Source organism: Corvus moneduloides, chromosome 2, assembly GCF_009650955.1.
Source record: "Corvus moneduloides isolate bCorMon1 chromosome 2, bCorMon1.pri, whole genome shotgun sequence".
NCBI lineage: Eukaryota > Metazoa > Chordata > Aves > Passeriformes > Corvidae > Corvus > Corvus moneduloides.
Genome location: NC_045477.1, coordinates 41,262,967 through 41,289,649, shown reverse-complemented (window position 1 = coordinate 41,289,649; position 26,683 = coordinate 41,262,967). Strand labels below are relative to the sequence as shown.

The following is a 26,683-nucleotide window of genomic DNA, read 5'->3' as shown; positions in this document are numbered from 1 at the left end:
ATGTTATTTATCAGTACAGCAGATTTTTTGGTATGCAGCTGTCTCATGACCATTGAATAGCCTCAATTCCTCATGCTCAGTTATTTCATCTCACACTTTATTCCCAATCCTCCAATCCTCCTCCTCTAGCTCAGCAACCTACAGCAATACCACCAGGATTTTTTTACCTGGTCATTACCAAAAATAAAACAACAGACTGATCTCAAATTGCCCCATGGGATCTTCTAACTGGTGACTTCTCTCTGACTAGTCTCTCCCATAAACAAAACTCACTGCCCTCTTTCCATGAGCCAGTTCCTCCTTCTCATACTAAGCCCTATCTAAACTACATTGTAAGACTCATGTAGAGTGCTGTAAAAGCCTGGCTGAAATAGAAATAGATTTGATCCCCTGCATTTCCTTGCCTACAGAATAAGTTATCAAAAAAGAGATCAGGTAACCGGTAGTAACCATTTTTGAGAAACGTCTGCATTTTAACTCAAAACATTTGGCCATCAATTATCCTGGCCTGCCCTCTTTGTGCTTCTTTCTCCTGTCCCCCTCCCTCCGTATTTCAGACTGCCATTAAAATAACCAAATCTAGTGGATGTAAGTACCAAAGCTTGAGTGACAGACACTGCTTGTAATGAAACACGCCCTGCCGTACCTACTACAGCAAGGTCACTCATTTTTCTCAGTTAAAGGACAACAAGTGCTAAGATTTGATCAGATACCGAGGAAACTGGTTCACCAAATGGGCGTTCTGGTATTTTTAACCATCTCAGATACCTATCTAAAACTCTGCTTTGACAGCTTTCTGACAGACCTTAAAAAATGGGGGGTTTTGTTTGTTTCATGCTCCGCAATTTCCAGACAACTCAAATTAAACACAGAGAGAACGTGCCACCTTCTGCATGCCTACATGTGAAGATAGATGTGAGCAAAGATGCAGGAAGATTAATCCCAGCAGTGAATATGGATTTGCTTCCCAAGTAGAAAGGAATTCACAGCTTTGAATAAATGAATGAAATTAAATAATGATAAAAAATAATCCTCCTGGCCAAAATAAACTATTTTCTAAAACAAACAGATGGAATTGTAAGGAGGAAACAAAATTTTCCTTTTAAGTCTTAAAACCAGAATTGCTTCTGTTGTCTTTGATCTAAGTTGTATTAAAGGTCAATGAACAAATATTGGAACAAATATTGCTAAATACTGTACTCAATGGATAAAAAGAAAGAGGAAGGTTTGGCTTTATTGTCCATAACACATCACACAATGAGCTCACCAAAGTTACCAGCTGGGGCCTCGCAAACCACATTGACCAAATAAGGCAAAAGGCTTCGTGCCTGGAATCCTTTCCCAGTTACCTCACCCAGCTTCTGCTCGCCTTGCTACAATAATTGGAGAGGTCATTTTTTTAAACTCAGATGGAGTAAATCAACAGGCTGTCCAATGCAAAGCTGGGTTTGTGCAGTCTCTGGAGAGAACTTAGCTTTATTTAAACTGAGTGTGTACAGAAAAGGAATAACTGAAATATGTGCAATAAAAACAGAAGAGCGAGTAGTATAAATCAAGAAGAGCAAGTGATGCAGATTTGTATATTGCTGGTTAGATTACAAACACTAATGTTTTATGGGGAATGTTTCTCAAATTTGTTGGGTACCTTCAGGTTTCTGAAGTGCATGTGAAGAATTGGTCTTTAATGTTATTCTTGTGATGTTCCAAAAACACTTGAACTTTGCACTCTGAGTTTATACTGTCCTTGTACTTAAAATATAGCTTTGTAACATCAACAGGATATATTTTATCCTCCATATTTTCTTTGATTCCTGTGACCATATTTTTTGCCTAAACTCATTATAGTTTTGAAGAAAAAATGAAATAGTCTCATTCTCTATATTAAAAACATCTATAGGATATTCATCATGGTGGCAAAAATCTTGTGAAGTTACTTATTATTAAAATAAAATGGTGATTCTCATAATTTATAACATTTTCTCCTTTTTTCCCTTGGAGGGGGGGAGTGGTGTTTTGCTTGTATTTATCTGCAACTGAATTTTATCTGGTGTTTTATATAAGAAAGAAAAAAGCCCAGGAAGCACTTTTAAGTGTTCTCTCACATAATCTTCCCCGCAGCAAAATCTCACAGTAGTACCTAATATAATTTCCTGTTACGTATATTGGTAACACAGCTATCTAATAATATTTTTCTTCCACAAAATTTGGCTACACAGCTTAACAGGTTATGAAAATTTATAATTTCAAAGTTCGATTAGAAGACAGAATCCAACAACCAACAACTGCTTCCATCTCTAGCTACTGCTAACTTTGCCAATGCTAAAGGCATACCAGTCTCAGGCTTCTATACTTAATCTCTTTAAATGTTTGTCCAAAAGATGTTATGATGCAAATTAATTGTAAAGTGATAGCTCTATAAATAATGACATCTATCAGCTATCCTGTGGAGTTTGCACCATCCACAGAATCACAAGATCACAGAATATCCTAAATTGGAAGAGACCCACAAAGATCTTCGAGTCAAACTCATGGCCCTGCACAGGACCATCTCCCAAGAGTCACATCATGTGCCTGAGAGTGTTGTCCAAATACTTGGACTCCATCAGGCTTGGTGCCCTGGGGAGCCTGGTCCAGCGCGCAGCCACCCTCTGGTAAAACCTTTTTTAAATATCCAACCTAAACCTCCCCTAACTGAGCTTCAGACCATTCCTTTGGGTACTGTCACTGGTCATCACAGAGAAGAGATCAGTGTCTGCCCCTCTGCTTCCCCTCATGAGGAAGCTGAAGACTGTGATGAAGTCTCCCCTCAGTCTCCTCCAGGCTGAACAAGCCAGTGGTCTCCTCATACTGCTTCCCCTCCAGACCCCTCACCACCTTCATAACCCTCCTTTGGACACTCTGTCATAGCTTAATGTCTTTCATATACTGTGCCAAGCTGGGCCAAAACTGCCCCCAGCTCTTGAGGTGAGGCAGCCCCAGTGCAGAGCAGAGTGGGACAATCCCCTTCCTTGCCCAGCCAGCAATGTACCCCTGGGGCATGGGTGGTCCTCCTGGCCGCCAGGGCATTGCTGACTTGTGTTCAACTTGTCACCAACCAGGATCCCCAGGTCCCTTTGTGCAGCCCTGCTCTCCAGCATCTCATTCCCCAGCCAGTCCATACACCCAGGGCTGCTCCATCCTAGGTGCAGAATCCAGCACTTTCCCTTGTTGAACTTCATATGGTTGGTGACTGCACAGTCCTCTAATTTGTTGAGGTCTCTCTGCAGAGCCTCCCTGTCTTTGAGAGAGTCAACAGCTCCTTCCATTTTTTATCACCTGCAGACTTGCTTAGTATCCCTTCCAGTCCTGTGTCCAAGTCATTAATGAAGATGTTGAAGAGCACAGGGCCAAGGATGGAGCTCTCTGGAGCCCCACTGGTGACAAGTCACCAGTCTGATGCCACCCCACTCACTATAACCTTTTGTTCACAACCTGGGAGCCAATTCTCACCCACAGCATGATGAGTTTATTCAGCTGAATGCTGGACATTTTGTCCAGAAGGATCCTGGGAAGATTACATCAACTAGCTTCCCTTGATAAACTAAATGGGTTAGCTTGTCATAAATGGAAATCAGGTTTGACAAGCAGGACTTTTGCCGTATGAAGCCATGGTGGCTGTCACCAATGACTGCACTTTCAGGTGTTTTTTAATACCTCCCAGAATAATCTTCTCCATAACTTTACCAGGCACTGAAGTCAGACTAACAGGCCTGCGGTTTCCAAGGTCTTCTTTCTTGCCCTTCTTGAAAACTGGGACAACTTTCACCAGCTTCCAGTCAGGGGGGACATCTCTGGCTCTTCTTCAGAGAGCAACACAGAAATGTTTTGGTGTTTTGGGCAAGAGAGGGATGACAGAGACACAGAAGCAAGTTTGGATTTGATATAAATACAGTTCTACATACTGTTGTAGATTAACACTACAGGGAAAAAAACCAGCTCACGCCTGGTAAGGTCCACTCAGCTGATGTGTCTAGAAAAGACCACAAATAAAAAGTGACATTCTCAATGTTCTGTGAAACTTGCTGCTGAAACCCAAACAAGAAGAAAACATCTATATCTTTTGTTTGATTATCAGAACAGATCATCCCAGAGCAGTTCAAAGAGCCAAATCTCTGTGCAAACATTCATTAACTGCAGATAAATAACTAGCAAGTTAAACTCATTCTATATTTATAAGAGTTCATAAATGCTCAAGAGCTGATCCCAGTGAACCAAAGTAGGGGTAAAGCAATAGGGCCATGTTCTCCACTTTACCAGTAATGGGTTTCACAAAGCCCAAATTTCTACTCTGTTTCATATGGGTCTCATTATTCCTAGATCATACTTTGCTATTTTGTAATTATTAGGAAAACAATACTGCATGTAATTAAGCTCTGACTTGTTTGTGTTGATACCATTTAACTGCATAATTGCTTCCACTGATAAAAAAAATTTCAAAGGCAAATGTATCACACTTGGTTATGATGGCATTCTGAATCTCTCATTTCTGAGTCTGGCAGTTGAACTCCATGTGCAGTGCTAGAAAATATGTTTGTTTGACATTTTATAAAACAATGACCTGGGAGAGCTCTCTTTAGGGTATCCATGTGTCAAGCCAAGTATCCTGGACTCTCCAAAACACACAGCACTGCATAATAAAGTGCATTAGACACTGGAATAAGAGTTAGCTGAGCCAGGCTCCCTCCTGAACTCATTCTGTACACTGTAGTGTGACCACAGACAAGTCAAAACAACAGCTCAAAGAGGAGCAGCTGCCCATATTTATAAGGAAGAGATTTGGAAAAGAAACCAGCCACTGTGATATACCAAACAGAGAAGACTCAACCTGTCTTGTTGTTCTTGCCCTACCTTTAATGTTCTTGATGATACAAAAAACCAAAGGAGTCATCTTCAATTAGATCATTGCGTATGTGTTGACATCTACTGAGTGATACATTGAAAGGAAACCTGAGTCTCTATAGAGTTCTGAAGAGAGACCTGTGAACCACCTATGGATTGTCTCTGTCATACAGCAAGGCAATCAGTATGGTGGGTTGAGCTTTCAAATAGGGTGCTCTGAAGAGAAGAATGATATCCCTTAAACTATAAGAATATGAAATGAAACAGTACTACCAAGAACTAAATGACACTACTAAAACCTACTGAAAACTAAAAATAATTTTGTGCTGGGATTACATTCTGATTCATGTAGCATGGTAAATAAACTCCCAGCCCTGCATCTCAAAGCAGCATAGGGGTGGGACAAGAGAAGAATGTAGTTGTACACAAAAACATATCAAGTGAAAGGGTAAAAAACACCCATTTCAGAGAAATCTAACCTCAAGTTCGCAGTAAAAATTCTTCACAAACATCTACTTAGTTCCTGTGCAGAAGCAGTCCCATGTGTTTGCCACACATTCACAATAGCAATACAAGAAGTATAAACCCTTGGTGTCCCTTTCCAATAGCTCTGTTCTTCTGAGTTTCTTTGAGTACAGCATAAACACAACCTCACCTGCAACATGAGAGTGCATTTTTTTGTACTCATTTAACCTTACAAATGGAACATTTCCCAGAAATTTTTATGAGCACTAATATAAGATGCAAAATGCTTGAGAACTAGTATGTTTATGAAGACAAAAGGAACTGTAACTAACCTCTAGCTGACTACCACAGCCTCTATGCATATCTCAGAGACTGTGATCAAAGCAGTCACTGATAGCCACTTAAGAACTCAGGATCAAGCTGAAAACAGGTCTTCAAGGCTAACAGTTAATTTCACATATTTTTCCCCAATATATCTGATTTCCTGAGCTGACTACTGAACCCTGGTATAAACAACCTGCACTGTCTCTCTCACACAGATATAACACTTAAAACCAACAAACCAGAGAAAATTATCAACTGGAGCACTTCCATCATGGGAAAATCTTTGGAGAGTATTAAGATGAATACTCTGGCAAAATGAACATGAACCACTGCATTGCATCAGCCATGTAAGGAGGAAAGGGAAACCAGAGGCAGAGATTATGCTGAAACTGTCTTCTGTCTTTATGCAATGTCCACTTAAGGATTTTTTTGATTCCTCCCTGTGGTTCTGGGTTAACCCAAGATGCAGCATAATGTAAATGCAGACATCAGAAGATGAACACAATGCCAGATGGTAGGAATGTGCAACAGTAGCAAGAGCTGTGCCCTATGCATATTATCAATCTTTAAGCTTCATTTCTAAATCGTCTCCTCCTCTGAAGCAAAGAATTTAGTATAATTTACTAACAAATTAATGAGGATGGCACCAAGTCTGTTTGAATACAAAATGCCTGTTTTCAGTACAGCCTTCAAAAGACACTGATAAACTCAAATAAACATGAAATGAAAAACAACCCCAGCCACTTACTTTTGCTGCTCCTATTTGCTCTTTTCGAAACTTCTCCAGTGGTGCTATTAGCACATCATTAGCATTCTGGATCTGCAAAGTTAAACATAAAGCATATCTTTTTAATACAGAGTATTTGCAGAAAGTGGAGTCACTGTAACTTTGCCAATGTGCAAGACTGAAAAATGCATGTCCACAACATTCTGGTAAGAACATACTGGGTAGAAGGCAAATAATTATGTTTTCTTTACACAAAGCATACAACACACATGTAAACTAGTCTAGTACAGAACATTTTTATGAGTAACTAAAGCAATTGTAATGAAAAGATGCAGTAATTGTCTCTCCAATATGTAGAAGGTTTTCTGGTACTTTACTTCCATTTCTTGCATCTTGCCTAAAACCAGAATAGAAAACGGAAACTTTCAGGAACATATTTTGGCAGAACAGAGAAGACACACACAAATACTGACAGCACTGACTAAAAAAGACTGTGTTTTGGAATCTGAAGCTTTGACAGCTGAATCTTTTCAGCTATCTCTTTGGATTCTATACCTAGTTACACTGAACAGAAGAGAGTGAGGCAGAGAACTCTAAAAAGATGTGGGCAACTTAAAAAATACTCTAGATTGGGTTTCTTCACTTTTCTAGTTTTTAAACTAATTTGAGATGTCCTCCAGCTATTTTTATCCCTTTAACCTAAACCAGAGCTCTTAACGAAACACAGTTTTCCCTCATGGCCGCTGTTTATTTAGAGTAAATCCAGTCCTGGGAACCCCTCCCTGAAACCCATTCCCAGCAGCGACCACCCAAAGCAGTCTCTAGCCATTTAGGACTGGAAACACACATGCAGCAGAATACAAATGGTGGCCAAGCCATCATGCCACTCACCAAGGAAAGGTAGCATAATTTTCTCATGTGCCTTTTAGGGACAGGAAGAATAACCAATTAAATTGACTTTACTGATGAAAATCAGACAAACTAAAAACTGTCAACATATCAGAAATAAAGCACAATAAAACACACTACAATATTCTATTATACTGAATATCATACAGTCAAATACTGTGGGTTTTCTGCACAAACAGCTTTTTTTCCTCCTCACCAGTACAGTCTTTACCAATACTCATCATTTGGGCTTTGGCAGGTTTAGAGGTCTGGGCAAAGCTAACATGTACCTAAGCCAAACGTGAATGAATACAGTTCTTGTGGTTCTTCCATAACAGTAATTGATACGTTACATTGTCAGTTGAACACAAAAACTTCCCAAAAAGCTGTAATAAAAACCATATAGAATAAACCCATTGAAATACAAACACATTTTCTTTCTTCCCAAACCTAACATTACAATTCGAAAGACCACAGAATCACCACATCTCTTAGCAGGGCAAAGTTTTAGGAGAAGATGAGACTCTCTTTGACACCCTTATGAAGTGAAGTCCAAGACAGCAATGGCAACACTGGAATGCTCAGTGATACCATGATCAAACAGTGCTACATTTAAAAACAAAAATCAGGCACAGAGGATGAGGAAGAGTGTTTTCATTGCATTCTCCATCAGTTCCACTGGACCAGACTACAAGCTACATTACTCTCCAAGTGGACGCTTCCCAATAATATATAGGTTTTTAGCCATCATCCAGCAATCCAATTGGGACTCAACACTCCACAAGGCAAAGTGCATGCACTTAGCAAAAGATAATTTCAATCCCAAGGATCACTAAAGCAGATTAATAATAGTGCAAAATTTAAATGACTTGCCCACAACCAAGCACAATTGCAGTGCATACACCTGGAAGCAGCAGCTGGAAGTTTTGATAGTTTACAGAGCATGTACATGGCTTTTAGCAACACTCACAGAAATCACAAATGATTGCTCAAGTCACTGGTATGGAAATGCCGATGCAATTTTTTATTTTTTCACATCCCAAACGACGTTTGTCTCTGTCTTTTAGATTCATTGTTAAATATGTCACAGCTCAATTAAGGGAGACGTACGTATACTATTAAGTAGTTACTACTGATACCAGCAATCACCACTAGTCCTGTTGCTAGTCATTGCCAGTCAAACTAACCCCATGTGAAGCTGAATTGCCCCTCCCTTCATTCCATACTACCATGGTCATGCAGCCTCCATGCCACACCAGGAGACCTCACTGCATATATTGTCCTCTTGGCAGTGTTAAAGTGACTGAAACACAACTCTTCCCATCTCGCTCAAAGCTGCTGCAAAGCAAATGAAGTATCTTGGAAAAAAAAGAATTCTTCTTCAAACACCATGGAAGAGCATACACATAGGAAGCATATGGAACTGAGAGGGTTCATCTGAGAAGTAAGTGGCTTTGCTGGGCTGAAGGACAGTGTCATTACCCCCACAGTTATACATGAACTGGAAATGGACAGTGGGCATTGCCAGGCTTGTATCTAGATGAGGTCTGTGCCTCTGCATAGATCTGCTGAGCCACATCAACAGAACACACTGCAAGTTCTTCCCTGGACTGAAAGGTTCTACTGACAAGAGCTCTGGTGTTGACAATTCATCTCCCAGCAAAATTAGGAGCTAGGCAAGAAATAGGCTTTGGTTTTGGGTAAGGGAGAATGTGGCAGGAAAGGACCAAGGAAAATCCCAGCAGATGCATTTCAACAGCCACTATTACAAGATGCAGAATGCTCCACTGTGTAAAGACTTCCATTAATTTCCACCAGGCTGTGCCTAGCTTTTGGAAACTGAAAATTATAGAGAGAGTAGAAATTTTGCCTTATATATTCACTTACTAATTTCTTCTCTTTGTCAATAACTATCACTGCAACTATCTTACAGTTTCCTTCTCACGGGTTATAAATGAACACATGCCCCCCCCCCCCCACTTTTCTGCATCCCTTTCAAAGCAGCAATCTGATACTCCCACAACCATTTCTGCGGAAATCTGATTGCTTTAGATAATCTGAAATTTTCACTGTGTGGTCCTAATAGAGTAACTTTTTTCCTGCCAAGATGATAATCCCTCTCCTACTCAGTTATTGTGCTAGGTTGAAATCAGGGACACTTGGAACAGGCAAACAATGTCAAAAAGACTGTAACAGTTTTTGTAAACAGCAACTTCAGAAATCCACATTGTGTTTAAAATACGGATCTTATCCTTCCAAGCTTATTCAGAGTAGTTACACCTTCAAAGAAGTTACATTCTCTTGATCCAATAGTTACTAAATGTTACACAGTTTCAGTGCTCAGAATGGTTAATATGTGGCAGTTAATCAAATGACGTGATTGTTTCTCTTGTTTGGCAAAAGCAACGGTCTTCCTCCAGAAAAAGAAAAAAAAAAAAAGAATAACACAATTTTAATTTACTGACAGTTCATCAGTCTTTTTTTAATTAAGATGCTAGACAAGTATTAGCAGACATAATACAAGAATATTACTTTGACAATTGAGAGAGCTATATATAGATACAGTAATAAAGAAAGAGATTTTTCTAAACTAAAAAACTTAAATCAGATTTTTATATTTGGTATATAGAATTTCACTTAGTTATAGTTAACTCTATTTGTTGATAAAAGCACCATTGAAATAAATATCACTAAAACCACCCAGAACTTGTAAAATATATTTGAAAAAGAAACACTGAAAAATTCAAAATACCTTTTTCTAAGGCAGTTTGGAAAACTTACGAGGTTGGTTGCTGTTTGCATAACTGCAACTTTTCAATACACTCTGACAGCCTTTGAGACAACATGGTAAAGCCACTTAAGTTGTCTTTTCTGATTCATGATCATCCACTTTTCCAACCTACCCTCCTTCCCTCCAGAAGTTAGCTGTGAAATTGAACTTATGCACCAATACCGAGATTAAGCTGTGGTTTTCACACATCACAGAAAAACTCCACATCTATAGTTGGAGACATTTTGGGCTCACAATTCTTTAAACTTTTCTTTTTTTTACTAAAACTTTCAGTCAGTAGAATGAAGAACATTAAGAGAATCATCATTATCATACAATGTTAGAAAGGGAAGAATAAATTTGTTGCAAACATATCTGAATATTTCCATTTCTAGATTTTCTTCAATTCAAGTCAACATTAATTTTTTGAATGAGTTTTCTAATTTGTTTTCTAGTTTTTCTGAGTTTGGAAGAGTGAATGATATACAGCCTGTACATTCAGCATTCTTCTTCTTCTTTTACTTAAAGAGGGAAGATAAAGATTTGCATGGAAAGAGGGTAGGTTTGGATTAAATATTAGAAGGAAATTCTTTACTGCGAGGGTGGTGAGACACCAGCACAGGTTGCCCAGAGAAGTTGTGGATGTCCCATCCCTGGAAGTGTTCAAGGACAGGTTGAGTGGGGCTTTGAGCAACCTGGTCTACTGGAAGGTGTCCCTGCCCATGGCAGGGAATTGGATGATTTTGAGGTCCCTTCCAACCCAAAACAATCTATAATTCTACTTTGGTAGAACCAGTGGATATAAATAGAAATTTATCTAAAAACATTGATGCAGCTGCTAAATAATTTTTAAATACTAAGAATACAGACACAGAAATTTAAAGCCCTGAATTATTTCATAGGCTTTTATCTTCACCTTAGTATCTACAATGCTGAATTGCAGTAACAAGAACAGTCAATACCTTTTGAGCTCTGTATTTTCATTTGTAGGGATAAGGACTAGGTAGGTCACAGAAAGAACTGACTTAACAGATTTACCAAATGCCAGAAGACAGCAACAACATTAAATGAGGCACATTTGCAGTGACAGAAATTATATTACACTTACCTGAATGATACCAAAACCCTTCAACTATGAAAAACTTCTGGGTTTATATAGTGTATCTTGGAAATACATTTTTTGTTCTGAAATTTTCTATGAGTACTTTTCATGGCAACACAGAATGATCACACTTGTACATGGTAAATAAAACTCACTACCCTGAAATACTAAATGACTCACAAATTCCGAACGCTGACAAATACTAACTTGCCTCATGCCAGTAGGAGGCTTCTAGAAAACACATATTAAATTCATTAAAGGGGGCAACAAATCTCATAGCTAATATACGCATAGTAATGCATTTCTAATTTAGAAAAATATTGCTCTACTAGACAAAAACACATAATTTAATTTTAAATCTTTCCCCCAATTACTAACAATTACTAACATCTGATCAAAAAACCACCTCTTTCAGTCTGAGGCCTGTATCAACAGCTCCTAATCAATATAACTTCAACTACAACAGTTGAGACCAAATACAGACAACCAGGCATTTGTAAAACTTATGTTTCAAATTGCACGCTACAAAGAATATAAACATGCCATGATAAAACACTACTCATGTATTTAAGTCCACAGTTTCTGTTTTAAAAGTTAAAAAGTGTAAATATTACACAAAGTTAATATTGTGACTTGACTTTAGCAAGACAAATATTTTTACAGCTTTGTACAGAAAACTCTACACAGACAAATCACATACTTAGAAAACAAAACCAAATATACCTGAAGTTTATCTTAATCCCTCTCACCTTTACCAAAAAAAAAAAAAAGATGACATCAAACAATACACAAGCTTGTGTTAATTTCCTAAAAACATCACTACCAGTGTCACTTATTTAAAGTAAAGCTGATGTTAAAGCAGATTCAGAAGACTACGAACGTCTACAGATGAGTAGTAACATAAGCTGGACACTTCCACGTACAATGTGTAATACAACATTCAGCTTCTTACCAAAACCTAAAGCTGTATCAAGTGGTGTTAATACATTGCCACAAGGGGATGCTTATAAATCACATGCTAGTCAAGGCTGGGAGTAGTTACAGGTATGAATCAAAGAATAGTTTGGGTTGAAGGGTCCTTAAAGATCATCACGTTCTACTCCCTGTCATGGGCAGCAATGCTTTCCACTAGACAAGGCTTTTTCAAGTGAACTTCTATTTTCTGTATTATACAGTTTATGTTTAAAAATAAATTACTGTAGTGTCAAACCTGAAGTGAGTGTTTCTTAAAATAATAAAAAATTACACAAGAGAATATGCACAAAGGCTGCCTTTAGCACAGAAAGGCCAGTCTCCTTATGGAGCCCTCACAGAACATTAGAGGAAGAACAGAACTCATCTGAAGAACAACGGAAGAATCTTAGATGTTAGGTCTCTTCAAGGAGCTTTTTCCTTTTTACTGATTACAGAGCAAGCAGATTAAAAAGCAGCCAACCTTCAAAAAGGTTAGTCTTCACAAAGAATCTGGCTCAGATCTACCACCTGCTTTTTAAACATAACATTTATATTCCAAAAGTACACATTGATATGCAGTGCAAATATACAGAGAAAAAAATATTATATGTAAATATAATATTTTAAAATTAACATTGCAAACATAATTTCAGATTACTGGTATTGTGAGTTGGAAGGGAGCCACAAGGATCATCAAATCTAAATCTTAAGAGAATGGCCCATCCAGGGACTGAACCCACAATCTTGGTGGTATCAGCACCAAGCTCTGCCCAACTGAGCTGATCTTCAGGGTCTTGTGTATCTTGACTTTGCAATTACTTGGTAGAGGTCTTCGTAATTGAAGGCCTCCTGATACATTTTCCCCATCAGAACATCTTATTATGGGTGAGTGGACAAACTAGATTTGAAAGCTTCATCTTTCCAAGAATTTGCCATAAGATTCTTTTTTTTTTCCACTTTCAGAAGTATTTTTCCACTATTCCAGAAGTACTGAGTTACAGAGAGATTAAGTAAGATAGAGGTTTCATCTGAAGAACCCATATTTCAGAGACAAATGTCTCAGAGAAATAAGGGTCAATCTTTTTATCTCTGTGTTCTCTAATGAGGACATAGTACCTTAATGCTTAATATTAACTCCAAGCCTCCTCCCATCAATGCTTCTTTCTATTTCCAGGCTATGGAAAACTGACAAAGTACAGATGCTGTATCCACTTCTGGATGAATCAGCAGAAGATCCTGAACCTCCCCTTCATCTGGGAAATTATAGCCTTTCAGGTTCATCTGAAAAGAAACTGGTTCCAGTTTCTCATTTTTTCCAGTCACACATTTTTTTGAGTGACAAAATCATAGAATAGTTTGGGTTGGAAAGGACCTCAAAGATCATCTAGTTTCAACCCATCTGCCATGGGCTGGGACACCTTCCACTAGACCAGGTTGCTCAAAGCCCCATCCAACCTGGCCTTGAACACTTCCAGGGATGGGGCACCCACAGTTTCTCTGGGCAAGTTGTTCCAGTGCCTCACCACCTTCACAGTAAAGAATTTCCTTCTAATCGCTAATCTAAATCTACCATTTTTCAGTTTAAATCCATTCTCCCTTGTCCTGTCACCACCAGAAGGTTGCTAGAAGATACCCTCAAAGCCTTCTCTTTTCCAGGCTGAACAACCCTCGGACAGAGGAAAGATCTACTAGAAAGCACACAACCTCATTTGCGGAGAACTATACTTAATCTTGTGAAGTAGATTGCCAGTAAGACCTTAAGATCTGAGATAGTTTAGGGTACTTTTTAATGGGATTCTGACAATCCCATATCCTGATGAAACCCAAATCTTCCAGTGGAGCTCAAAACTTTCTGGCACAGAAAACTTATAGCAGGTAGTGCCAGAGAGAGTGATCCTATCATTGTCAGAGCTCTCCACGACCATTGTCAGTTTTGCCTTAAATCCATGCAGGACTCCAGGACTCCCCTTTGCTGGAGACACTGCTTCACCTCTCCTGTGCTTTGTTCTATCCCTCTGCCCATGAAGCTTTCCTTTTTTCAGGATACTGTGAATTCCATGGTAGCAAGAGACCTCCAGTTCTAAAGTTTATTTCCCTGATATATTCAAATCCCACAACAATTAGCCAAGCATTGAATCTGACCCACTGTCCTTCCTGTGACTTCATGCTTAACTGTGCTGACACTCCAGGAATTTAAAATGAAAAAGACAAAAAGAAAATTCCAAGAGGTGTAAGCTGTTGAACTATAAACTGAAGAAGAGAAAAAAATATTTAAAAGCTACTTTTAAAATCAGAAGTTCAGTTCTGTTGAACCCTTCCATTCAAGTAAGCTATTGCAGAAATTTGTATTACTGTACAAACTTTAAGACAGCACATCTTTCACACAAATAGACCCACATATTTTCATAGTTTTTTTCACTCTCATCTTCCAGAGTGAATAAGACCCTTCACAAAGTTGACAGCCTACCAACACTGATTTGAACTCTGCTTTTTTTCTCTACCAGTCTCCTGTGCAGGTAAGCTACAGGACAAGTTCTGTAGAGAGTATCACACCAACTGTAACTGAGACTAGTTCTAACAAACATTATGTTCTTGAGCTGAGAAGGAAAAGAAACATTTCATCATTCTCGAAAGCATGTTTAACATCAGGACTGTACTTGTACCATTAGCACACAAAAGGGTACAAAGAAAAACAGTGTTTCACTGATGGAAGCCAATTCAACAGTTACTCCCAGAACTGCACTTGAAGGGGAAAAAGAAATAAAAATAAAGAAAATAAACAAATGAAATCAAAGAACAAACAGTTCCACTCAAGCTAAGATGACTGCTAAACACATTAGAATAACAAGCAAACCTTACAGAGAGTACTGTGACTATTTTTGTGGTCATTAACCAGATGCAACCTTGTTTCATAAATTGGTGGGAATATCAAATACCAGGAGGTCCTCTCAGGCTCTCTTCCTCTGTCCTGTGGTGGCCGGTTGGCCTGTGGTACAAGGGACAGAGAGAATTCTCAATAAGAAAGTCCCTAGTACCAGACAGTTCTGTCTCGGTCATGGTGAGGAAAACAAGCCTCTTCCAGAATGTTGTTCAGTTATGGTAATCTACACCTGTTCTGCTTCCCCAGTTGGCTCCTGGTGCCAGCCACACCCCTGTACTTAAGCCTGAGTTCTCCCGTGTTCTGGGTCTTTGCCTCTGGAACTCTTCACAGTGTAGTAGCAATAAACTGCTTCTGTGGCAATCCACGCAAGGACCCTTCCCACCTCTTTGCCGCTGCCTTGTATAACTGAAGCTATCCGTGTGTTTGTGTGTGCACACGCGTGTGAGCGTGTGTGGCTGATCCTGCTGAGTGGCTTCGCTTTGGAGATGCTCTTTAGAGATCGCTACACCTCATGCTCCAGCACAGAACCCACAGAGCTGGAGAGGGGATAGTAATACTGTCCCATTCGGTAGTTTCCTTTGTTCATCCCAAGTATCAGCCAAGGATGAAAACAGTTACAATTAGCAAGCAATGTATTTTGGGAGCTCACTGGCAGGAATGAGTGAGTACACATAATTCTAGAAATACTCCATCACACTATCTTCTTTTTTTCCCTATTTTTCAACTTCCCACTATCCTACTAAACACAGTATGCAATTAAAAATAATTAAGTTTAAAATACTTTCATGACATCAGCACATGAATTAAGTGTTTATATAAGCCACATTTCATTAATTTTATACCCCAGCAGTCTCAAAGTTGAGGTGTACGCTTTCTGAGCTGTTTCCACATGCTCCTAAGCAGGGTTATGATGACCTCTGCTATCTTAGATGAGAGTACAACATAGCAAGTACCTACCAAATGCAGCCCAATCACCCTCAAGCATCTTGCCTTTTTTGTGGTAGCTCAATCTTTGCGGCTAACGACAGTACTTATGGTAGTTTAGCACTCAGAGATGCCAAGGTCCAGTACAACCATTCGTGAAAACAACAACTTGATTCTCTTGGAAGAAGGCACCAATATTCTTCGTGTCTGCAACGACTGAAGAGCAGAAGTTCCTTTCTTCCTCCCAGAAGCCAAGCCTTATGAATGACACTGAAAGCCTGGATCTTTGAGACCATGTTGTACTAAAACTGGTTAACCTGCTTTAGGGCCAAGGAACAACAGAGAAGTATTAACTCTAAGGATTGGATTAGCATTAATACAATAGAGAAAGAAAAAAAACATTTTTGAGTTTAAGTAACAGCTACCTCACAAAATCTGCGAACTTCAGAAGTCCCCGAATGAATCAGCTCATGCACTGCCAACAGCAAGATCTGACAGAGCAGAGGGCATTATCATCTCAGTAACAATACCAATACAAAGATTCTCAAGGACTTACCAGGAAATTAACTCAGTCACTCAACATTAGATATCCACGGTCTCTGAACTTGATACAGCCACATAAGCTTCCCTTCCCAAACAATGGGGAGAAATAAGTGCAGTATACCTGTGAACTATTCAGACAAGATGCATCACATCATGAAACTGCCACGCTGTCTGCAATCAAACTCAAGTTTGCTAATCTGCTTACGTGAAGGTAATTCTGTGTAGATGTATAAAGGCTTAATACAATAGTATTACATGTTCCCAAAAGAAAGCAAATGAACGTCTGGGCCACTGGGCTTGAAGTCTGCTTTCCCTCAGGGATATTGCAAGCCCATTTAGAATTTTCTGTAATAAGCCAAAGAAATCTAGGACTGGGCAAGAGCTGCTTTTCATTCAGCAGAAAGCAGCTGGATTCAACAGAGACTGCAAAAACATTATAGACATTACAGGATTCCGTAAAGGTTACTGTCACATTAACTTCACAGTCTGAAGTTACACTTAAAAGGTATATGGCACTTCTAATGTAACCAAACAGAGGAACTACAAATGCAGTCATACTCCCAAATTGATGAAGAATAAATTAAAAAAGCACTGCAACGAATGAAATGGTGTAACAAATCTCTTGCTTCTGAATTTAAAGAAAAAATAGTCAGATTTTAACTCTATGGTGATGCTAAATAGGGATCACATAAGTTATATTTTGTTATATTAGGTTATACAAAATACGGCTTAGTCCAATCCCAACATGAAATAATATTTTTATACCTCTTGATTCCTTTTATTGCATTAATTTCTAGCATAGTTATTACATTTATCACCGACTGATTACATGTGCAGTGCTGAAACAAGTACGTAATCAAAACTTCTTATCTGATCTAGGCTATTTTTACAGTCAGAATCCAAACTGGTCATTGCATATCACTCCTCTTTGAGAAGGGACTTCATTCAGCCTCAGAAATCACCGTTCTGCCCTCCATCCCCTGGCAGCATGCTGCCTCCACTACCCACACTTTCTGTCATTCATGGATATTAGGACACCAGGTTCACCAGCTGACTCCAGAACATGGCAGCTCATTGGTGTCTGACAGAGACAGGGCTCACATAGGGAGCTCACTGAAGCAGAGCATGGAAATCAACAGAAAAAAATGGATCACAAGAAACCAGAAGTTCCTCCCATCTACCTCTAGTCGCTCAGTGCTGCTCCAGAACCATCTTATGCTACCCACTGGAAATATTTTATAGAAGCACACCAGAAATTCCCAAAGGAACATATATTTAACAGAACTATACAAGATGCAGCATGTCTTACAATGACTTCAAGCATCCTACAATTTTTTTTCTTAATGGTTTGTTCATCTCTTCATGAACTGCAACCATAAGAAACAATTCTCAGTGACTGCAAGACTGGCCTCTGTCGATATTGCTCAGTGAGTGACAAGACATATAAGAAAGAGTAAAAAAAAGAACTTAGATGAGAATACTTGCACCATGAATTTACAACAACAAGTTTCAAATGCATCTCAATAATTCTTGTTTTGCATAATAAGGTAGGTTATTTATGACTGAACTTATCATAGTAGGCAAAAGAAAGTAAAGGTTGCAACAAGATTTCCATATATTAAAAGTTTTTAAAGATGCAAAAATGGTGCTTGGCATGTTTAGATAAAGTATATTATCAACACATTCATTTAATACCTCTTTTTAATGCTATTTCCTTTTAATTATCTTGTTCACTCAATGTATTCATTGCCTGTGATTTCTCTGGAGGGAAAAGCTAAATATTCATTCCATCTGTTTTAAATTCCACATTTGAGAATTTGCAGTAAGCTTAATACATCTTTGTTGCCTTATGAAGAGAAAATATAATTATATTTAAACTCCCAGAACTGTTGTTATTTTACAGCAGTTAAGTTTTAATGTTTGTATGCTAATCTGTTTAGGTCATAAACACAAGATTCTTGGGCATTGTTGGACCACTAATACTTCAAGCTTGACCAAGAAGAAGCTACTCAATTCCTACGACTTGTAAGCGGAGCAGATATTGCATTTATAATCATCCTCCACTAAATGGTTCGGTTTGGCAAACCAAATTTACTTTCTATTTTAAAAGCTGATGCTCGAATTGTCCTGCTAAGTTAAGAAAGTGCAGCAGATCCATATCATCAATCACTCCTAGTAGCAGTAAAGTCTGAGGCTACAAACCTGCTGCATGCTCAGTAAAAAAACTGCTTCTGATAACACGTACTGGCAATGAGACATCTAATACATTTTATGGACAGCCTTAAAAATTATTTACACTGTATAATACAATGTCATCTGCCTACAGAAAGCAGATTTGTTTGAGGAGGAATATTAGATGCCTTTCAAGTGCTTGGAACTGCTATAGTGAAATTGCTACAAATACCTTTATGTTAATTCTGGTTTATATCTTCACGATGCACAAAACAAAGGCTTAAGAAGAAAATGGATTACTGAAAACAGTCACGTTTCACATTTATGCTCTACATAAAAAGTCAGATATTCGCTTATTTTCTCATAATTCTTTATTTTACAGCAAATCTCAAAAGATTGCTACATTTAATTTTTCTAGGTAAGTAAACGAAGAGACAAGTTATAAGACCAAACTGTATCTTTTCCTGCTACCGTCATATTTAACAGACTTTTATAAACTTAGATTACAGTAGGAAAACCATGTGATGGTAACCTTCAAAAATGTCTAAACTTTTACCAGACATTTAAAATATATTCATTTTTTTAATAAAAAAATTGCAACAAAAATTTACATTTATAGCATCTTTTAAAATAAGAGATTACATAAAAAATTGCAATACTTTTACATGTTGTGAACTACGAATAATACCAATGTAAATGCAAAAAGCCTTCAGGAAAAGCAACATGAAGTACTTTACAAGACAAACATGGAAACGGAGAAATAAAAAACAGCAGCTGATAAGAATTCTGAGAAATAAAAAGGAGAGTGTGCTAGTAATCCGTAATAGTCTCAAGAAATTTAATGCCAGAGGTCAGTATCAAGACAAAAAAATGCAGCTGAATTATTAAAGGACATGGCTAGTTTTATGACCATTAATAAACACACACTAGTTGCATGTGTTAAATTGAAGGAAATCAGGTCTTAGACTTGAAAGCATTCAGAGCAAGCACGTAACCTGTCTGTCATCTCCCACTCACAGCATACAAAATGGCAAAGGAGTCCTATGTTTGTTGAAACATTGGATAGTCCCCAGAAGAAACATCTGTGTACAAGAGGGGCACAAAAAATTTCATAAATGTTATTCTTTATAACGTAGTTGAAGTGGTAAGGGTAAAAATTCAAACATTAATATCATACCAAAATTATTAATTTTTAATTTTAACTTCTCCCCTTCCCTTTGGTAGCCTGAATAAAACAATGAAAGTAATTCCACAGCTCTTCTCGTGTGTCAAGTCTCTATTCCAAATGTCAAACTCTGTATCAAGTATTACAAGTACTGAATAAAGATGTAAATACCGGCATGTTGTAAATTAGGCTTCATGGGGAAATTAAGATGCAAAGAACGGTACTAAGGGAATTGTCCAGACATGGGTTTAACAATGCTGCTCCTGCCCTCCCACAGTAACTTTTAACAAAATTGACTTCATTCCTCTCACAATGTGCCTTGCCAAGAAATGGATTTGAATAAAGGGCCCTCATTAGCAATAAAAATTTGGAGGGAAGCGCTGTTTGAAATTTGGTTTGCTGAAGTGCATGCAAGGAAAACTACTTTGTTGAATTACCAACAATGTCTGCACAAGCCAGTCCCAGCCTTGTCCTACTGCGTCAGCTGCTGCTCCCGGGCTCTTTAACAGCAACACAGGAATAAACTTGTAGCATCCATGCACGTATCATCCTGATAGTGAAGCTTAGGATGCCGTCCTCCTCTACCAACTGTAGAGTTCACAGTCACTATTGAGACCTTCTCAACTCCTAGCAACGCTCTGCAATGTGCTTTGGGACATGGTATGTGAAAGATGATAGAACTATGCAAAGAGTATTAATGCTCAAATCCTTTTTACCTGCTCCCTCTTAGCTTCTGAGCAAAATTTAAGGTGTTGGCGATTCTTAAATGTAGTGGTTATGTGCAGTAAAGTATCAGAATTATTCAGGGTTGCTCAGAAAACTCCACTGGTATTGAGAGGACTACTACCACCTTAGTGGCAGCACAAAATATTTGTTTTACTATTGATAGCACCACTGAACCAACATGAAAACAAAGAATGTCATATCTACCTCAAGCAACTTGTGGATCAACAGAATTGTAAACTAAATTCCTGTAACACTACCTTTATTAAGCAATCTTTAATTCATGTTTTCAGGCCAGAGCTGCATATCTTAAATAGGATGCCTAGCTCAGTTTTAAGAAATTTTCATTATAGCATAGTTCTAAACACTGAGTTTTGAACAAAAATGACAAGCTACAAACCCAGCTCCACGAATTGGTAATCTTTAACAGCTGGAGGGTTCATACAGTAGCATGGGCTACCCTTCTTGTAAATAACATAGCTCCTGCTGTGTGCTGAAGGCAAGAGGCAGAACTCAAGATTCCTAGCATTCAAAAATAATACCAAAACTGGAACACCTGAATTCATCATGAAAATACCAAATGTGCCTGAGCAGTGCCTATTGAAGAACTTCCCATCACTGCTTCAGCTCAACTACGAAGAGTCAATGTCAAAAACTTGAAGGGCAAGATGTTTAAATCTGATCAACTGGGAGGAGGGACTCCAATACTGTTACATTCAATACACAGAAGAAAGAGATCACTTGAAAACAGGAAAAACTTGGCCAACCCAAAGGTAAAATACATTTACAATCAGACTCTAAGATGTTTCGATCCACCAGAAAACTCTCACATTAATATATTTTGAAAAATTCCTGTTCCAGGTACTGAAAAGATAAGTCCTAAGTTCCAAGAAAAAGTCATAAGAAGCACTGAAGTGCCTCATTTTCAGTGTGTTCAGAAATTAGAAGCCAAAAGGATGAACTGGTTCTTCTTCACTCACTTCGTTGATGTGTGGGTTTAAGTAGACTAACTTACTCTAATGCAGTGTTAGTCATTACCAAACACATTTTCCCAAGCAGGCACTGAGCACACTGACACCCAGCAACTTCCCAAAAGAGCTGGAACAGTGGGTAGACACTGCAGAGAACCGGGTTGCTTATGAGTACCCACACACTACATAACATTGATCACTGTAAGGTAAAATTCAAATGCAGAAAGCACTGTACATCAAAGTGTGTGCTCCAGTATTTTTAATTTATATGAAAAAATACTCACACCTTGCCCTACAGGAGTTTTTAATGGATTAAGAGAATACAGTGGCCAGTAAGTTATAAAAGAAAGGGGGAAGACCCAATTGACTTTTATACCTTGTAATTTATTGTAAAAGCCCACTAGAAGATAATACATTGGGACGAATTTGCTGCACCTCAGCTCCACTTTTCTATCTTCTCCTGTGCTTTCACTTCTTTCAGTATATGCTAGTGCTTTCTTTTCCCTCAAAATCCTTTCACATAACAAGGACCATGCATGCCACCTACTCTTTCATTGCACAAGGACACACTTCAAAGACCTGATTTCTCTGTGCCCCATATTCCTGTTTTTCCTTCAGCAGGAAAGAGCTCAGTGGGGTTTCTGTCACTACTGTGACTAACAATCTTAGCTGGAAACTGTTATGTCCCCCTTCTGCCTCCTCTCTCTTGTAGCCTCTCCTGTCTCTTAGACTTGTTGCCTAGTTGCATCAGCAGAATTATTTTCTACATAGAGGGGAACATTTTATAAAGTGTTAAAGACTGCATTTAACTTTTTCTGATCTGTGCACAATTACAAAGATGACTGAAAGCTACAGGTTTCCTCCTATTGGAGAAAAAAACCTACCTGGTGATAAATGAAAGAAAATAAAACCCAAAACAACCAACCAACCAAAAACAAACAAGCAAACAAACAAAGCACAAAACCAAACCAAAACAACAGCTTGGGTTTTTTTCCCCTTTTTTCTTTAGCAACCCCCTGAAAATATTTAGAGGACAAAATCAGCAATGGATATCATCATGGTAGGTAGCTAATCATCCAGTAAGAGATACCATTTCTTTTTACAGCCTACTCCATGTACTGTAACTCAGTGAAAACTGTAAAAGATAAAGCAACCACAAACACAACCACAATAAAGGAAAAACAGTTCAGTAGTGTCCTTACAAGTCTGGGCATTTATCTTTTTATCACTACCATTAATACAAACAGTGCATGTCTCTTGACTGAGCTGAGAGTTCAAACCATACTGAAAGCAAAGGAGAGCTTGAGAATGTAGTTTCAGATAGGCAACAGAAGAAAATTTTTCTGTTTTTACCCCTCTTTATGGCTTTCCAAACAAACCAAAAAATTTCTCAGCTTGAATGTTTACATTACATATTATCAAGTGGGAAATGGCTACATAAACACAGGAAACAGCATAATTGGACCACAGAACTAATTAAGAAAGAAACTGATCCAGAATTCAAGTATACCACACTTCATAACATTTTTAATAGTACATTATTCTATTGAGTACTCTGGTAAACGTAGATATTTTAGGATATTACAAGTATCCTTCACTTCTTAAACATTTATCACATGAAACATATTTTTTCCCATGAAGAACAAGTAAAGAAAACAAAACCAAATCATCTACTAGGGGGAAATCTTCAATTTAAGAAGAGCAGAACTGAAGGAATCTCTGCTTTTGTGGAGAGCTGTGTGACATTTTTCTTTTTTTTTTTTTTTTTTTTAATACATTAAGAGTTACAGAAATTATCTGATTAAGATAAATCCTAGCAAATAAGCAAAAAGCTTTACTCTACAAAGAGCTTATTTTAAACCGTCCAAGACATTTTCAATCTGGCTGTTAGACCTACTTAACAGTTACCCCAAATCAGTTCCATATGTTTATTACTTTCTCTCTTTGCTTTTCCAAATCCTGATCTGTAAATTTTGCGGCCAGGCCTGTTCCCCTCACTGTGCAGATGTCAACAAAACCTCTCCAGAGTGGAGTGAACGTACCCTGGACAGGCCTCCTTGTGAGGTCCATTAGGATATGAAGGGAAAGTTGGAAATCAATAAAAGAATAAATAAACATTTAACTAATCAAAGTAAGAACTTTCTAACTTACCATGGAAAGTAAAACCAATGTTATTTAATTAGCACAGATTATTCCCTAAGGGATGTTGAGCTGCCAGACTCATCACAACATTTATTTTGAAAAGCTTCATTTGTCAGAATTCCTGAAACTGGCTTTAAGTATGTTTTCCTTAAAAAGACCAGAAAGTCAGAGTGCAGGTTCCTTCTTCCTAACTGAAGCTGGACACATTAAGGCAGACAGACAAGCTGTCCTTTAATGACCGACTTCTTAAGAGATCAAGAGTTTGATTGCCTGGATGTCATAAGCAACAACTTCTGAGTCCAAAGTAAGAACACACACTTCAAATTTTAAAGTTTGAAACAAACAAATAAACAAAATGGAAGTTTAGCAGTGAGGGATAAAAATAAACAAATGGCTAACCCAACAAGGAAGCCAAGATGTTGGCAGAAATGTTTACTACAGCAAGGATTTTCTTTTACATTTTTCAAATTGCCAGTAATGGTTATATTTGACATAAGGGCTCCTTTGTCTGATTTTCTTTAAACAAACAAGCAGTAAAAATGGTACAGTACTCTCCATAGAAATTTAGGCTCCTAAATACTGAATTCAATTTTAGAGCCTCACACAAAATGCTCTTGGGAAAAATGTCATGGATAAGGACGTTGCTCTTAAATTCAACTGGAAAAGAAGATTTGTTAGACGTTGTCAAACTTCTGCCTGTTTCCCATTTTCCCCATAATCCCTACCTCAAAAAAGAGTATGGAAGTCTTCTTGAGAAATAAGTGTACTCTTTGCCCATTACCATGATGGGCACCCTTGAAAGAACTTACTGAACAATACTTAATGACAATCTGATTAACCATGCTCCAGGCTAAGAGGAATGCATGGTTACTGAGCAACACAAAATACTTTGTTTCTACATTACATTTTCCAACACTTGGCTTAATCTCAGTTTGTGCCTTAGACATTTTCTTTGGCAAAGTATTTCACAATGCAGCTCATCATGAGGAAGTTTTCCTGACATTCAGCCTAAATTTTCTCCCAAATTCTTCCTGTCAGATGATTGTCTCTTCTTAGCTAGATGATGTAAGCAGCATTCACACTTCCCAGACAAAGAAATAAAGTTTCAAATCAAAGAGTGAGAGCTTGAAAAGGTGAACAGTTCAAACTGAAAGGGGTCTTAACTACTGATCTACCTACTTACTCTTTCAGCAGTCCATGCAATCAGTTCTGTGTGAAGAAAAAATGCCTTATCTGTGGCCAAGTGGTGGCTATGAGACTAAGCTACTGTGTAAGGAGTCACATAATACCTGTCTGCTGCTCTTAGTGAAGCTGAGAATTCAAACAGGCCAAGTTGTGCTGGTATACAGCTGGCCCTGCACTATTTGTGAGCATCATGTGCTGCCTGCCAGTATGAAAATTAATTTGCACCTTCACAGATACTGTAGGTCTCCACAGGTCAATGTCAGTAACTGCACAAGTAGGGATAATAGGTCTACTATCTGTTACTATTAGGAATCACTTTGCATTATATTGCACAGCTGCTGTGAAATAAAACACTGGGAAAGGCAGTCTGACAGTTCAATGCTTTGCTTCTGTGACATGTCTTGTTCTTGATAGTTTGGATACTGCCATGGTTCTTCTATCTACTGTTTGTTATCTCTTCAGTACCAACAAAACCAAATCCCAAAAATCATTGTTAAAAAAAATAAGAAAAAGTTGATGCTGAGGAAATTAGCTATTCAAAGAGATTAATGTAATTAGAAGTTGTATTTTGCTTTAACAACTACTTCATGAATGGACATATCCAGGCATAAAGCCAAAATCAGCTTAGCTGTTTGTAATGGTACTATGCCCAGGAACTGTTAATGTTGAAACTGGAAGTATGTATCCTTTCAGGAAACAAAAGCACGTGTATGAACATTTAAGATATTTTCTGAAGAAATGTAGGTTAGCCACAGATGCAAACTACTCAGAGGTAAGGGAACTTTTATAGGTATAGGATCTACAGAAAACCTTTCCATTTCTCCATGCTATTGGCATATGAAGTTTTACTGGAAGCTGACACACTGAAGAATGTTCAGATGTTATTTAAGGCTCAAATGGTGAATAATTATAAAATAGAAGGTTCTGACAGTTGTCAGTGGTGAAAATTCAAAATGAATATGCTGGGAACAGCACACAAAATTAAGAAAGGGACACAGGACACAGCATGACACATGCCATGACAAGACATTTAGAGCAAAAGGTCTAGAAATAGTATCAGATTCAGATTTTTTTAGCCTTTTTTCCTGCTCTCATGCAAATACGACTAACAAGTCAATTGAGAAAGATCTCATCTAGCTTGGAAAAAGGTCTCAATATAGTTTAAGAGGCAGCTTAGGGGAGAGAAAGGGCTAGCCTGGTTTCTTTAAACTGTGACTATTAAGATGGGATCCTGTGCTGCTAAGTAGGCTCAGCTGCAGAGGTCGCACCTTCCTGTGGTCCTGCTGGATACCCATCAGTGAAACCAAGTTGACCCTTGCCTCAGTGTGGGAATTATGGATGGTCCCACCCTACCAAGCAGCTTCACTGCCCCCTCGATAGTATCCCTCCTGAAAAAATGGCCTCTACCCACAGGGTGGAAATGCTGGGTCCAGTCTGACAGCAGCTGGGGGGTAGTGCTGTTAAGACCGATGGGATGCCCACAGGAGTGGGGCCGGTCGGGCTGGCCCAGGCTGACCCCTGCGTGCGGCTGCCTCACGGCTGCGCACTGGCCCCAGCCCAGAGACGTGGGACAGGTGGAGACCCAGGTCAGTGCCAGACCCTGCTGCAGGCCATGGCTGGCCATAGGCCACTCCATATTGACTGTGACACTTGGACTTCAGTGGAAATTTCACCTCAGCTCCATGAGATCATGTCATGGCATGTCACATGACAGCAAATTAGGCCAAAATTTTACCAATTTTGACCAAGGTGGATGGGCCACCTTCATTTAATCCAGAAAGGAAACATAACTCAATATTGTTTGAAAAATAGCCTTTTACTAAAGAACAGCTATCCAAAGAAGCAGCTCTCAAAATATTTTAATCCTTA

General features: G+C 38.5%; 1 protein-coding gene across 2 annotated transcripts in view; it reads right to left on the bottom strand.

The window, feature by feature from the left end:
* ARHGAP42 (Rho GTPase activating protein 42) overlaps window positions 1-26,683 on the bottom strand; it is a 148,594-nt gene that overhangs the window by 62,328 nt on the left and 59,583 nt on the right. For both annotated transcript variants that reach the window (XM_032099230.1, XM_032099231.1), the window contains exon 4: window positions 6,416-6,487. In XM_032099230.1, coding sequence (XP_031955121.1) covers window positions 6,416-6,487 — 72 coding nt within the window. The remainder of the gene's footprint in view (window positions 1-6,415; window positions 6,488-26,683) is intronic.